This window comes from Quercus suber, unplaced genomic scaffold (assembly GCF_002906115.3).
Source record: "Quercus suber isolate HL8 unplaced genomic scaffold, Cork oak 2.0 scaffold_661, whole genome shotgun sequence".
Lineage (NCBI taxonomy): Eukaryota > Viridiplantae > Streptophyta > Magnoliopsida > Fagales > Fagaceae > Quercus > Quercus suber.
Genome location: NW_027070102.1, coordinates 324,123 through 338,680, shown reverse-complemented (window position 1 = coordinate 338,680; position 14,558 = coordinate 324,123). Strand labels below are relative to the sequence as shown.

At 34.8% G+C, this 14,558-nt stretch overlaps 1 protein-coding gene across 4 annotated transcripts; it reads right to left on the bottom strand.

Annotated features, from left to right (window-relative positions):
• Window positions 1-6,429: 6,429 nt before the first annotated feature.
• Window positions 6,430-12,609, bottom strand: LOC112005866 (uncharacterized). 4 transcript variants are annotated; one of them, XM_024038168.2, is made up of 11 exons: window positions 12,262-12,609; window positions 11,627-11,818; window positions 11,426-11,510; window positions 11,127-11,202; window positions 10,613-10,789; window positions 10,412-10,514; window positions 10,039-10,148; window positions 9,758-9,847; window positions 9,538-9,618; window positions 7,119-7,982; window positions 6,430-6,770 (listed from the first exon to the last, which is right to left on the bottom strand). In XM_024038168.2, the coding sequence occupies exons 1-11, from the start codon at window positions 12,503-12,505 to the stop codon at window positions 6,678-6,680; spliced, it is 2,115 nt and encodes a 704-aa protein (XP_023893936.2). In that variant the 5' UTR covers window positions 12,506-12,609; the 3' UTR covers window positions 6,430-6,677. The 4 variants fall into 4 exon arrangements, with proteins under 4 accessions (XP_023893936.2, XP_065621959.1, XP_023893944.2 ...); XM_065765887.1 differs by having other exon boundaries at window positions 9,758-9,844; XM_024038176.2 differs by lacking the exon at window positions 12,262-12,609 and having other exon boundaries at window positions 11,426-11,503; window positions 11,627-11,728.
• Window positions 12,610-14,558: the final 1,949 nt, after the last annotated feature.

The following is a 14,558-nucleotide window of genomic DNA, read 5'->3' as shown; positions in this document are numbered from 1 at the left end:
GGCTCCTCACTTGGTAATTCGGGCCTAGTAGGGGGAGGCGGTCTAATTCGAGATAAGGAAGGAAACTAGATTATGGGCTTTGCTCGCGAGATAGGAAAGACTACCAACTTTCTTGCAGAACTTTGGGCACTCCGTGATGGGCTTAACCTATGTCTTAATCACAATTTTGCTGCAATAGAAGTAGAGATAGATGCTAAAGCAATAGTAGATGCCATTTCTAACCCAAATTACACTAATTTATTTGTCTCCCCTCTCATGGATGATTGCAGGCTTTTGGTGTCCCAGATCCCTTAGATTTTTTTAGGCATTGCTATCATGAAGCCAATAGGTATGCTGATGCCCTTGTGCGTCTGGGAGGACTTCAATCCTCTGATTTTGTTATTTTTGTGAGTCCACCTGCGGACTTAGTTAAGCTTTTAGATTTCGACTTTAATGGGTTGTACTTGAACAGGCTCTACCCTAAATTATTGTGTTCTTCTTAGTTTGTTTAATGCATTCCTTTACACCAAAAAAAGAGAGACTTATCTATTTAATAAACGTATCAGATTTGTGTCCAACTCACGAAATCTGTTTGATGCATTTGACTCATTTAACTAAATGTCATTTTGGTTTTAATGGGTTTGTGTCACATTTGTGTTGACATGACTTACCTGTTTAATAAACATATCGGGTTTGTGTCCAACTCATTTGATGCATTTGACTTGTTTAACTAAATGTCATTTTATCAATATACCTTTAAAACCCTGGGTATATAAACTTATTTTCTTTCCTAGTTGCATTCTCTCAAGTCTCATGGCCGCCTCTCACTCTCAAACCTCAATCTTACAGCTTATTTTTCTTAGCCACCGTTACCCTTCTTTCACTGCGATACCAAATTATCATTGCCCTAATCCTTCACTTATCTTTATCACTCGAGACTTGAGTCAACCTTGTCTTTTACTTTCATCTTTAAACTCTTTGCCACTATTGCATTATCATCATTGGGCTTTTCTTTTACCTTTATCTTCATATATTTTTCTTAAATCTATTGTTGTGATCTGACGTTAGCTATTGTAGTTTATTTTGTTTAAAATTTTGTGATTTTATTATTTGTGATATTAAGATATGCATTAGTTTTAAATGTTTATTTGTGATGTAGTTGCTTTATTAGTTTTGAATTTTATATTAATTTTTTTTTTTTTATAAATTAGATCAATTGAAATTATACACATTTTTTTTTAACGCTTTGATAAAATCTAATAAACAAGTTGATACATTGACCCATTTAATAAACATGGCATGTTAGGGTTGAGAAATCTTGATCGGTTTAATAAATATGTCGGATTAGTGTCGACTCATATAGTCAAAATACTTATGAGTTGACAAGACACAAACCTAACACACAAACACAAATTCCCTCCCCTAGTGATAGACAACAAGTTAATGACTATTACCGGTAAGCAAAAAAAAAAAAAATTTCAGTGGTGAATTCAAATTACAACAATTAATAACTTACCACCTAGATCTTGTTGTGACAATATAATAAAAATCTTATGAAAAGAATACTTCCCTTTTTTAAAAGGCACAAAAAATGAATCCATGATGTTTGGATTTTTTGTTTTTTATTTTTCAATCATCGCCCTAGAGAATTTGCATCAGTTTTTGTTGGTGTTTTAGTCAAATTTAGTCTACAAAGTTATTTTAACTACTTATTTGTAGATACCCTTGCATCATACTCAATATTTATTTTCTTATTCTACTTAAATTTTTTTTTTCCTGTCCCGTCTATTTTCACCTTTTACCTATTTTTGACCCTTTTTTTTTTTGGCACCCCCTGTAACACATCCTGTTTAGTTCAGAATGCATGCCTTTTACTTAAAGAACCTCATCGATTTATGCATTATGCTAAGTTTGGATGGAGAATTTAAGATAGAAGTTTACTCAAAGTTCTATTTTGAAACCTCCTAATATCGATTTTGCTTGTTTAGTAAAACCAGAAAGTTGATTAAAATATTTGGTGGAATTTTAAACCTAATATTTCCAATCTTTAAAATCCAAGTTCAAATTCTAGCCATGTTAATTTTCGTTACCACTCATCTTTACTACTAGTATCAATATCAATATTACTTCATTTTTAAAAGGTAATTGTTTACAAAAAGTTAGTTGATAAGATTATTAGTGATAAGTGCAATAGTCTATCAGTTAGTTAGAGAAGTTTGTTAGACTTTGGCAATCACATGGCAGCCACATGGTAGATTCTCGTAACTCAATAGCTTGCTTATTTTAAGCATGTCTAGGACCAGCTGGGTGAGAATCAGGTTAATAGGTCCTTCTTCAGCAGCAATCCTCAGGAGTGGTTGGAGGAGAATGGCACCAAGCAGCAAAAAATTGGTCGCCATGCTATTCCCTGGAGTACTATTTTTCTATTTGATACATGGCTTATTTGGAAGCACAGGAATCAATTAGTGTTCAAGGAGCAAAGGCCGAATCCACATCTAGCCAAGGAAATTTCTCGCAAAGCCTTAAGGTATAATTTCTACGTTGGCCCTCATAAGGAAGCTATCACACGTATCTGTAAACCTATCCGTTGGAGTAAACCTTTAAGTGGTTGGGTAAAATTGAACACTGATGGCTCCTCACTTGGTAATCCGGGCCTAGTAGGGGGAGGCGGTCTAATTCGAGATAAGGAAGGAAACTAGATTATGGGCTTTGCTTGCGAGATAGGAAAGACTACCAACTTTCTTGCAGAACTTTGGGCACTCCATGATGGGCTTAACCTATGTCTTAATCACAATTTTGCTGCAGTAGAAGTAGAGATAGATGCTAAAGCAATAGTAGATGCCATTTCTAACCCAAATTACACTAATTTATTTGTCTCCCCTCTCATGGATGATTGCAGGCTTTTGGTGTCCCAGATCCCTTAGATTTTTTTTAGCATTGCTATCATGAAGCCAATAGGTATGTTGATGCCCTTGTGCGTCTGGGAGGACTTCAATCCTCTGATTTTGTTATTTTTGTGAGTCCACCTGCGGACTTAGTTAAGCTTTTAGATTTCGACTTTAATGGGTAGTACTTGAACAGGCTCTACCCTAAATTATTGTGTTCTTCTTAGTTTGTTTAATGCATTCCTTTACACCAAAAAAAAAAAAGACTTATCTATTTAATAAACGTATCAGATTTGTGTCCAACTCACAAAATCTGTTTGATGCATTTGACTCATTTAACTGAATGTCATTTTGGTTTTAAAGGGTTTGTGTCACATTTGTGTTGACATGACTTACCTGTTTAATAAACGTATCGGGTTTGTGTCCAACTCATTTGATGCATTTGACTTGTTTAACTAAATGTCATTTTATCAATATACCTTTAAAACCCTGGGTATATAAACTTATTTTCTTTCCTAGTTGCATTCTCTCAAGTCTCATGGCTGCCTCTCACTCTCAAACCTCAATCTTACAGCTTATTTTTCTTAGCCACCGTTACCCTTCTTTCACTGCGGTACCAAATTATCATTGCCCTAATCCTTCACTTATCTTTATCACTCAAGACTTGAGTCAACCTTGTCTTTTACTTTCATCTTTAAACTCTTTGCCACTATTGCATTATCATCATCGGGCTTTTCTTTTACCTTTATCTTCATATATTTTTCTTAAATCTATTGTTGTGATATGACGTTAGCTATTGTAGTTTATTTTGTTTAAAATTTTGTGATTTTATTATTTGTGATATTAAGATATGCATTAGTTTTAAATGTTTATTTGTGATGTAGTTGCTTTATTAGTTTTGAATTTTATATTAATTTTTTTTTTTTTTTATAAATTAGATCAATTGAAATTATACACATTATTTTTTAACGCTTTGATAAAATCTAATAAAAAGTTGTTACACTGACCCATTTAATAAACATGGCATGTTAGGGTTGAGAAATCTTGACCGGTTTAATAAATATGTTGGATTAGTGTCAACTCATATAGTCAAAATACTTATGAGTTGACAAGATACAAACCTAACACACAAACACAAATTCCCTCCCCTAGTGACAGACAACAAGTTAATGACTATTACCGGTAAGCAAAAAAAAAAATAATTCAGTGGTGAATTCAAATTACAACAATTAATAACTTACCACCTAGATCTTGTTGTGACAATATAATAAAAATCTTATGAAAAGAATACTTCTCTTTTTTAAAAGGCACAAAAAATGAATCCATGATGTTTGGATTTTTTGTTTTTTATTTTTCAATCATCGCCCTAGAGAATTTGCATCAGTTTTTGTTGGTGTTTTAGTCAAATTTAGTCTACAAAGTTATTTTAACTACTTATTTGCAGATACCCTTGCATCATACTCAATATTTATTTTCTTATTCTACTTAAATTTTTTTTTTTCCTGTCCCGTCTATTTTCACCTTTACCTATTTTTGACCCTTTTTTTTTGGCACCCCCTGTAACACATCCTGTTTAGTTCAGAATGCATGCCTTTTACTTAAAGAACCTCATCGATTTATGCATTATGCTAAGTTTGGATGGAGAATTTAAGATAGAAGTTTACTCAAAGTTCTATTTTGAAACCTCCTAATATCGATTTTGCTTGTTTAGTAAAACCAGAAAGTTGATTAAAATATTTGGTGGAATTTTAAACCTAATATTTCCAATCTTTAAAATCCAAGTTCAAATTCTAGCCATGTTAATTTTCGTTACCACTCATCTTTACTACTAGTATCAATATCAATATTACTTCATTTTTAAAAGGTAATTGTTTACAAAAAGTTAGTTGATAAGATTATTAGTGATAAGTGCAATAGTCTATCAGTTAGTTAGAGAAGTTTGTTAGACTTTGGCAATCACATGGCAGCCACATGGTAGATTCTCGTAACTCAATAGCTTGCTTATATAACTATAAATAAGTAAAGCTTCCCTCATTGTAAATAGTTGAATTTGAATCCAAGAAATTTCTACTTGTTAGGTATTATTCCAAGAGTGTGTCTCTTGAAGAGCTAGTTCATTCTTCCTTTTCTCTAAGCAACTTAGCTTTCTAAAACAGCCTTCCTTTTCACCAATTTCCTCATTCATAATTTACTTCACTACTTCTAAAACCATCAATTATTAGCATTGATCAATATTCTTGTAGCTTAATGGTATTATATTACCCAATTCTTTAATGGAAGAGAATGTGTTCAAATCTCCCCTCATTCACTAGTTGTAAGTAGAGGAAAAGAAAACCACCAGCCATGGTTGTCAAAATCTTAATATAGATCATATGATTTTATGGTTCCACCTACCCAAAACGATCCGAATATTTTAGGGATCTTTGCAATTGTTCAGGATCAATAGGATTGTACAATTCTAACGATCCTAAACGATGCCAGTTTCTTGTAATCTTCTTTAACTTGACAGAAGGCTTAGTTGAACCCAAATATAAAATAACATCTCAATAGACCAAGTTTTGCTATTCTAATGTAGAGAGATAGAGTGTTAATTAGACCCAAATAAAAATAATATTCCAATAAAATGTCACGTTTTGAGTTTTTTGGCTTCTTTAAATGGAGCTTACAAATGAATGTAGTGATGTATTGTAATTACATCAAATTGATGCAAATTTTTGGTTTTTTTATGAATGAGTGTATAATTTGTGTGATTATTTAACATACCAATATGTATTTTTTGTTTTTTTTCTCAAATAATATAAGATCTTACGATCCAAGATTCGATCCTACGATCTATGATCCCGCCTACCTCCCACGATCCTACGTAGAATCCCAATTTTGACAACCTTGCTGCCAACATTATTACTAGTTTACTACTGTTACTGTCATCACGATCACCCATTGCTACCAAATAACTCTACCACCACTAGCACCAATACCATTATATCACATAACCATCATCACTAAATCATGATTATCATTATGGAACTTTATGGCCTATTTGGATGGAGGGAAAGAGGGGGAGTGGAGGGGAGTAGAGTAGAATTGGCTAAAAATAAACTAATTTTGTACTAAATCTATTATACTTTACTCTACTCTCCCTCCCTCCTCCTCAATCCAAACAAACCATTAGTTTTAGATGTACTCATCCAAATAAATTATTTCTAAAATTTTGAGATTTTTTCATTCTTGGTCCTAACACAACATTATAATATCATTAGGTGAAACCATCTGATCGTTTAATAAAGTTTGCTCCCAGAGGGCAGCTTGGTGAGCCCCTCCTGGTCCAACTTTGCTCAATCAGCAACCAAAAAAATGATCCACTACATAGTCTACTTGGTGCCAATGCTAATAAAATCTTGATGCTGCTTACTTGATTTGCAAAATAAATAAATGCCATAAAAACAGATTGCCGCTCCCAGTGCTTCTATTACTCATCTGAGATTAAGTGCTTAAAAACTTAATCTCTCCTATGAGGTTAATAAATATTAAATAATTATGGCAAGATTTTCTCCATCCAGCATGGTTTGGCACCAACGGAAAAGAATCAAGATCTAAGAATGAATGAAGATACAGGCCATGACATGTCAACAATGTAATCATGCAGCTTGAGGTTTGACACTTAGAGACCAACTGTTATTATAATTTATAATTCAATTGTTACAACAAGTAGGGGAGACGAGATTCAAACCCTAACCTCTAAAAAAAAAAAAAAGGTGCTGGCCTCCATGGTGTATATATGATAGTTAAAGCTACTAACTTAAGCTACAGAGACTATATAAATGAACTGTGACCTCCCCCAAGTGGTACTCTTGGCTTGAATTCTGCAGATACAACCAAGCAAGGGCAATGCTTGAAACCAACGCTCTGAAAGGGAAAAAAATAATGATATAGGGTTGTCACGTCTCAAAGGATAAACCATAAACTGCTGACTAAAAGCAAAACTTTAATGAATGAAAATAAAGTTAGAGGCAGTCTTTTTAGGATTTGAATATGCGTTTAAGATATGGAGAAGTCTCTCAACACCAAGAGTTTCACCAACATTTTCAAACCATCCATGTGTTTTTTGTGTTGTGGTGTGCTTAGTCGAGCATTATCTCAAATGTTATGTAAGTAAGATGTGAAAAAGTTGGTGATTTTTTGGTCTGGGAAGATCATAAGGAACTTAATTAGTGGCTAGATTTGTCTTTTAAAAATTGAAAAGGATTGACTTACTGGGATGCTTATTAATAGTCCTTTATGATTGACTAGGACAGGTAGGCCTCCTCTTGCAGCAGCAGGGATAGATTTTAATGACAGAAGAGCTCTTTCTGCTGATAACCTTGCATAATCTAAGCATCGATTTATCTTCTCTGGTATTTGATCATCTGCTCTATAATCTAAGAGATCTCTTTGCTGTTGAAATTTCCCTGAATTACTCAGGCATTTCGAAAACTTCACAAGATACAGCCAGTCAGATTCAATCATGTGTCGAACCTCAGCTACCATGTCATGACCAACCACACAAGACCTGCAATGACACTGCCAATTTTCCAGTCCCAAATTCAAGTCACAATTGGCTTCCTCTGAAAATGCACTGCTACCAATTTCCTCATTCAATTTCCATGTGATGAAGAATCTGCTCATGAAGTAACATGCATGCCCAGGTTGAAGTGGTTCACTCCGCAACATATTGACAGATTGAAAGCCATGCTTTGACTCTAAATCAGATGAGAGTTCTGTCTCAGTCTTAGACTTGAAGCGTTTGGTTTCTTCCCTCTGCAATAAGAGAATATTCCTATATGTTGACTCACTGAGTATACCAAGTCTTTTGGCTTCAGTTAGAACTGATTCTGATGTAGCATTCAGAAAATGCACATCTGATTCATCTAGAACCAGGTGATCTGAATATGACTTTGCATCCACTATAATTTGCTCTAACTCACTTGGAATATGGTGTTGCTGTTCTCCAAAAGTGCATGCATGGAATGGTTCCATTTTTGAAGGCAGAGGACAATCAACGGAACAGCAAACCAAGGTTTTGGTGCCTTTAGACCCCGGAGCTGGACAAAGGTAACAACCAGCTACTGTAAGGGAGTTCTGCAAGAGAGGTAAAACTTACGAATCAAAAAAGATTGAAAAATGATTTTGGATACAGGTCATTGGCTTATACAAAAGCTGAATTGCCGGTCTACAACTTACAGTCCTTGGGGGGGGCGGTGGTGGGTGTAATAAGAAAACAATTCAGTGTATTTGTTTGACAACCCTTTTATGAAAGCACCAAAAATCAAACTCTCTATCAGAAGAATCAAAAAGGAAATGAATGAGGAAAAGAAGAGTAGAATTACTAGACAAAGATGCAGCAATGTCCAATGGCAAAGCTAGAAGTTTCAGTATAGACCCAGTTTTGTTTATTTAAGCCTAAAAATCAACAGCCCTATTCCTTCTACAACGTGGAAATTGAGCTGCTATAAAGTATTGGTAAGAGTACTTGTATGAGCCAACTAATCCACTCACAACTGACTAACCAAATCAGCCCAAAAACATATGCACAAGGTAGATTAAAAAAACCAGCCCAAAGCAAACAATTGACCAACCCACTCACAAATTCACACTACCAATATAAACTCATTGCTGGCAACCAAATACATATGCACAAATCAACCCAAAACCCAACACCATGTAGCCAATAAAAACCCCACCAACAAAGATCTCGAATGGCCATCAACTTTCTTGGCCACCGAATTGCTCACAAAATCGTTACCCCACAAAGCTACACGATATTGGGTTTTCTTTGCCAGCTGTGATTTGGCTCTTTGGAATGGGCTTTCTTTGCCATTAATAAATAATGTTTAAATGGAATGGAGAAAGAAAAAATAGACTGATGCAAATGTATGTGAAAAGTGTGTTAATTAATGGAAAAAGTAGGGATTTTAGGTAAAATTTTATTGAGCTGGAAATGAATGCTCTAACAAGTAACAACAGTAATTAAAGAAAGCAGTTTTGCTTCTTGATCACCCTGATGCTAAGGTTTATAAATGAGTCTCCTAGTTTATTGAAAGCATTAAAGCAAACACCAGGAATAAATCCATCAAAGGTGATACAAGAAAAGAAAGGCCCAAGGTCTTGTTGGTTTTTCTCTACTTTTTTTATACTTAGATACAAAGATAGATCAATGAAATCTTATTTTTCGATTACAGGTGTCATTGGTGATGAAATCTTAATATAATAATGTTTCCTCATCAACTTTCACATTACAAATCTACAATTTGAAATGATCAGCTCAATGAAAACAAAAACCTTCCCAAATGAGGGCTAAAAAACAAAACAAAAAAAGAAGGTGCTGGTTTTCACTTTCAGTCAAATGTTCAACCGTAAATGTGGAAAATTAGAGATATTTGTCAATGTCCAGAAAATGATTTAGAGTTATACTAAGTGCAATATCATGAGAGAGAGAGAGAGAGAGAAACCGACCATGATGAAATTTCAATGCAATGTAATATACAAGTAAGCTTGAGAAGGTTATCAATCAAACTGCCTAGCACTTTTTTTCTTTGCATGCTGATGAAGTCGTGAAACTTTCTATGATTTGGGGCACAGACCAGTGGCTAATTTCATAGAGAAAATGGAACCATACATGAGAAAGTAGATGTACCTTGCAGGGAAAAGTACGAATATAGTCCAACAGCAATTTTGAAGTACTACCTCTAACTGGCCTATACCTTTGTGAGATGAACTGAAAGATTCAAATCACACGGTATTAACATGAGCATCAACCTATGTAACTCAAATCAGAAGAGCTCTCAGAGAGAGAGAGAGAGAGAGAGAGAGAGAGAAAGGATGTCAGACAATCTACATGCTAAGAATTAAAGTACCTGTAAAACCAAGGAAACAAACTTTGACAGGCATATGTCCTCAACTTTTGACGGACTAAGAATCTCCAAATCAATAATAGCATACCCCTGCTGCAGGAAGAAATACCGCCGCCGCCCCCAAACAAAACAAAAACAAAAACAAAAGATAAAATGGTCAAGACAGAGAGTTATCTAATGACTAAGATTAAAGAAATAAAATAATTTTTTACTGATCTACTAAAGTCAAATGTATAAAAAAAATTCTGATATCTAAAAGTGAAGACAGTCAAAAAACTGCTTACATCTTTAACAACTATTGCCTGGTTTATCAATTTACAACAAACTTGATCAATAAATGAGCGTGTTCTTCGACAGGCCGAGATAACTGCTTGTAGCTCAGACTTGAAGATACCTGAAAAGCAAGGGACAAGTAATTTGAACATGTCAAGCCTGTGTACAACTAAGAAAACTCATGCTAGCACCCCCTAACTAGGGATATATTACATATGGCTCCACAATGGATTGAGCGAATAATCTAAAGCACATATACTGTTTTTTAAGTTTTTTCCAGTTAGAAGTTAAAAGAAAAATAGCAAACAAACTTTCCACCATATCATAGCAGACAATTTAATGATTTAAACTGCACCATAAAAGCTATAATTTCTGTCAACTCACTTGATGAGACATCCCTTAATGACATTCGAATCCTATTACGAGCAAATAGAAGACTTTTATTTGTTGGGTCTTCCACCCAATCCTGATTACCCCCAAGACATATCTGCAAAAGATAAATTAATGACAATTCTACAAAATTTATGTGCTGAACTCAAGAAAAATGCAGATTAACTGATAATGTATGTCATGTACAGTACTAACCTTATACATGTCTTGTTTAGAAAAATTCATGAGTGGTCGCACAAGAAGTACACCATGATTGTTTGAGACTCCCCCCAAAGAATATGTATGTGTAGAGAAAACTTGAGAAATGAAAGGCATGCCAGCAAGTCCAATCACACCACTATTGCGAGATAGTCTAAGAATGAATAACTCAGCCTGCATTGTGTCTCAGCAATCACTATATGTCTAGCATTTGTAACAAGCCTTTGAAGTTGAAATCAACAAGCCTTCAAAGTGGAAATCAGTATCATTTAGATAAGGACAGAGTACCATACACTAGAACATTAAAAAAATCATTCCTTTCAATTTAGACTTTACAAATAAGGAACTTCTACATTCAAGAAAACAAAACTGCCTATGCCTGCAGGTGGGTTGAGAGAACTTCTAAGAACCCACTAACTTGAACATGTAGACAGTCATGCACATGTGTTCACATACAGAGACATGCATAAGCAGAAATGCAGACAGAGAACTAGACTTTTGTTGGTCAAACCTGGTCATCAGCATGATGCGCAATGAGTAAAACACCAATCTGATGTTGGGCACAAACTTTCTGAAAAGCCTGATACCTGAAATTCAGTCCAACATCAAAATTTGCAAATCAAGCAACTGGTCTTAATCAAATTAAACCGTGATTTTGAACCTTTTTAATTCAAATAAAAAATTACAATAAAATCCAGAGTTTACAATCCCAGTATTTTCTTTTTCTTTTTCTTTTTTTATCCCAGTTTTAGAATTTAGATGCTTTACTATTTCTGAAAACAAAAAGTAAAAAGATAGATAAACAAATACCTCATTTCCCGAGCTGCTTCTTGCAAGTGACCTTGTTTCGGCCTACCATCTGACCAATCACAATGGGCAATCTCACATCTGATTCCTACACAAAGTTCATATTAGCCACGATCCACCTCTAATCTCTATACACATCATCAAACCAAAAGAGGAGTAGAGAGAGAAAGATAGCCAAAAGGATGTCAATGCAAAGTTGTATACCCATTTGGGAAACCCAATTACAAACAATGTTTGCTTCATCTTTGCTTTCAGAACGCAGCCCATGATCGACAACTATTGCCAAAAGCCCATCAACGAAATCACCACTCTCTCCATTACTAATGCCATTCGTTTTCCAACCAGCAGTTAAAACGCAAAGTGCCATACTATCAGGACCTCCAGAGACTCCCAAAGCTAATCACCAATCAAACAAACATCACTCATTCATTCAAGATTATAAATTTCATTTGTTTTCTTCTAATTCTCAAAAAGTTACTTCTTCAGCAACTAATTTGGTAAAAGAAACAAACCCCTTTTACCCTTTTGACATAACAACTCGATTTAAACAGCTACACAATCAAAACCCAGCTCATAGATTGAACAAAACAAAGCCTTGATACATACACCACCAACCCCAAAAGTAAAAAAAAAAGTAAGAAGAAATAAAACTATAAGTTAATAACAAACCAAAGCGACATAGTTGTATAAGGCACAATTCAGATAAGTGGGTTAGTTTGTTTTCTATCCTCCTAGTTAGTGAAAACAATATAAAATTTTCGACTTTTTGTTTCTCTCTCTATTCCTATTTTTTTTCATAAACAAAACAGGAAAAAAAAAAAAAAGTGAAAGGAACAGACCGATTCGGTGGTGGGGTTTAAGGCCAGCCATGGCCATTTGCATTGAGAAAGCTTCCTTGTACTTTGACATGTCGATAGGGTGTTGGTGTTGGTGATGGTGGTGGGCAAGAGAGCACTTGCAGAGAAACTGAGTCCAAGGAACAGAGAGGGACACAGATGGGTTTTTCCATATTGGTGGTGTTATTTTGAGGAATGAAGTAGCTAAGAAGGTGGAGGTGGTGGCTCTGGTTACGCCTCGCGCCATTGCCTGTGTGCGCGCTCTGTGGCCGTGGTTGTACTGCTCAAGATGAAGATGGTTACTGTACAAACGCCATCGTTTTATGGAATCGTTATTTTGTTAAAACTGGTTTTTTTTTTTTTTTTAAGTTATCTGAAAAAATACAGTAAACCCTATTAATAATACAAAAAAGTACTGTGAGAGCGATAAATAGTAACAAAAATAAGCTGAATAGTAAAATAAATTGGCAAAATTAATCATGCAAAAAACACTTACTATCATTTCTTTCTTTTCTTTTTTCAATTTAAAATTGACGTGTAAATGAAAAAAAAATCCAATTTTATTGACTTGATGACTAATGGTGTCCACTGATCCAAAAGAATCGACTTGCTCAACTTGCCTAACCCAAAGGCCTCTAGGTGACTTGGAGTGCAAGGAACTGCCGGTTAGATGTCTATGCATATTAAAGACCAAAACTTATACATAGCATCTTAGGTGCTATTACTTAGATTCTTTAACTATATTTTAGCCATATGGCCAATTAACCATTAGCAAACAACGTTAAATTGTGTATGACCAGGAAAAACACAATTTAGTGTTTACACCCTCTAGTTTAGGAGAAAATAGAACCTGTTACAGGTATATTACTTAGGTTCTTTAACTATATTTTAGCCATATGGCCAATTAACCATTAGCAAACAACGTTAAATTGTGTCTGACCAGGAAAAACACAATTTAGTGTTTACACCCTCTAGTTTAGGAGAAAATACAACTTGTTACGAGTACATGTTTCTCTCCTCTCACAGATGATAGGACTCACTAGCTGTGGTCCCACCAGCTTATGAGAGGGAGGAAGCATACATCTATAACAAGGTATACTTCCTCCTAGTTTGGGCGAGAACACCACCATTGTTCTTGGTACCTAAATTCTAGAGCACGCTAATCTTGCCTCTAACATCGTTGAGAGGATCAAAGGAAGCAATGAAAGGAAAAGTAAAATGAAAAGAGTTTCTATTTTGATTCAAAATTGAAAGAATCACACAATTTCACAAATTAGAAAGATCCATCGAAATCTACAGAGCAATGAAGAAGCAAGCCACAACATCGCAATAAAAAACACAAAATCTAACCACAATGTTACCCTATCAAACTCCAAGACTAAGAAACCATCGTCTTATAGGCAAGAAGCTAGGCTAAAGGCCAATTTGGCACCCCAAATCTTTGCGGTCACAAGTCCACAAGTTCACTCTATGCATGCAAGTTCATCTCAAGACTCAAAGTGTAAGCTTTTACATTTAATCTAGATTCAAATCATGCACAATCTTTCAGAGAACCCAAACTTGGTCATAGGGTTATGTGATGGCCACCCTTAACGGTGTCTTTCTCACCAAAACTGAATGTTGTTTCTCTAAGGGCAAAAAACTAAATGGTGTTGCTTAACAATGTTTGCTGACTTGATTAATTAGCCACCTCGCTAAAATTTAAACAAGGAACCTAAGAAACATTACATAAGATAATGTATCTAAGTTTTGCCTCAAATATAAAACTAAAATATTTGAGTTAGATTGCAAGTTTTGAGATTTTTTGCTAGAAAAAACCCGACATGACTAAATTATATATATATAAGTTTGATCCCTAGTGATAAGGTTTGGATTTTTAGCTTATGTGCCTTCTTCTCATTTGTGGGAAATCACACCTTATCTCTAAGAATTAATTTTTTTACTCCCCCAAAGCACAAGTTCCAAAGTTCCGTCTGAACCCTAAAAAAAAAAAAATCACTTTCTCAATTTCTCTCTATCTTATCTCTCATTGAGTATGATTCTCCTCTCTCATCCAGTATGATTCTCCTCTCTCATCTTCCACTCCAAACCCCTATCTCCATTGTTTCCTCTTTATTTTGCCATTGTCTCCTCCTTACTTACTCAATTCTCACTCCAAGTAAGGGTTGATTTTTAGATAAATATTCTCTATTTCTCATCTTGCTTTTTGTCCATCTCTCTTATATAGAAATCAACCATTAGAGTCAAATAAACCCAAAGATTTAAACCCATCACCTCATTGATTTCATTTGTTCATTTGT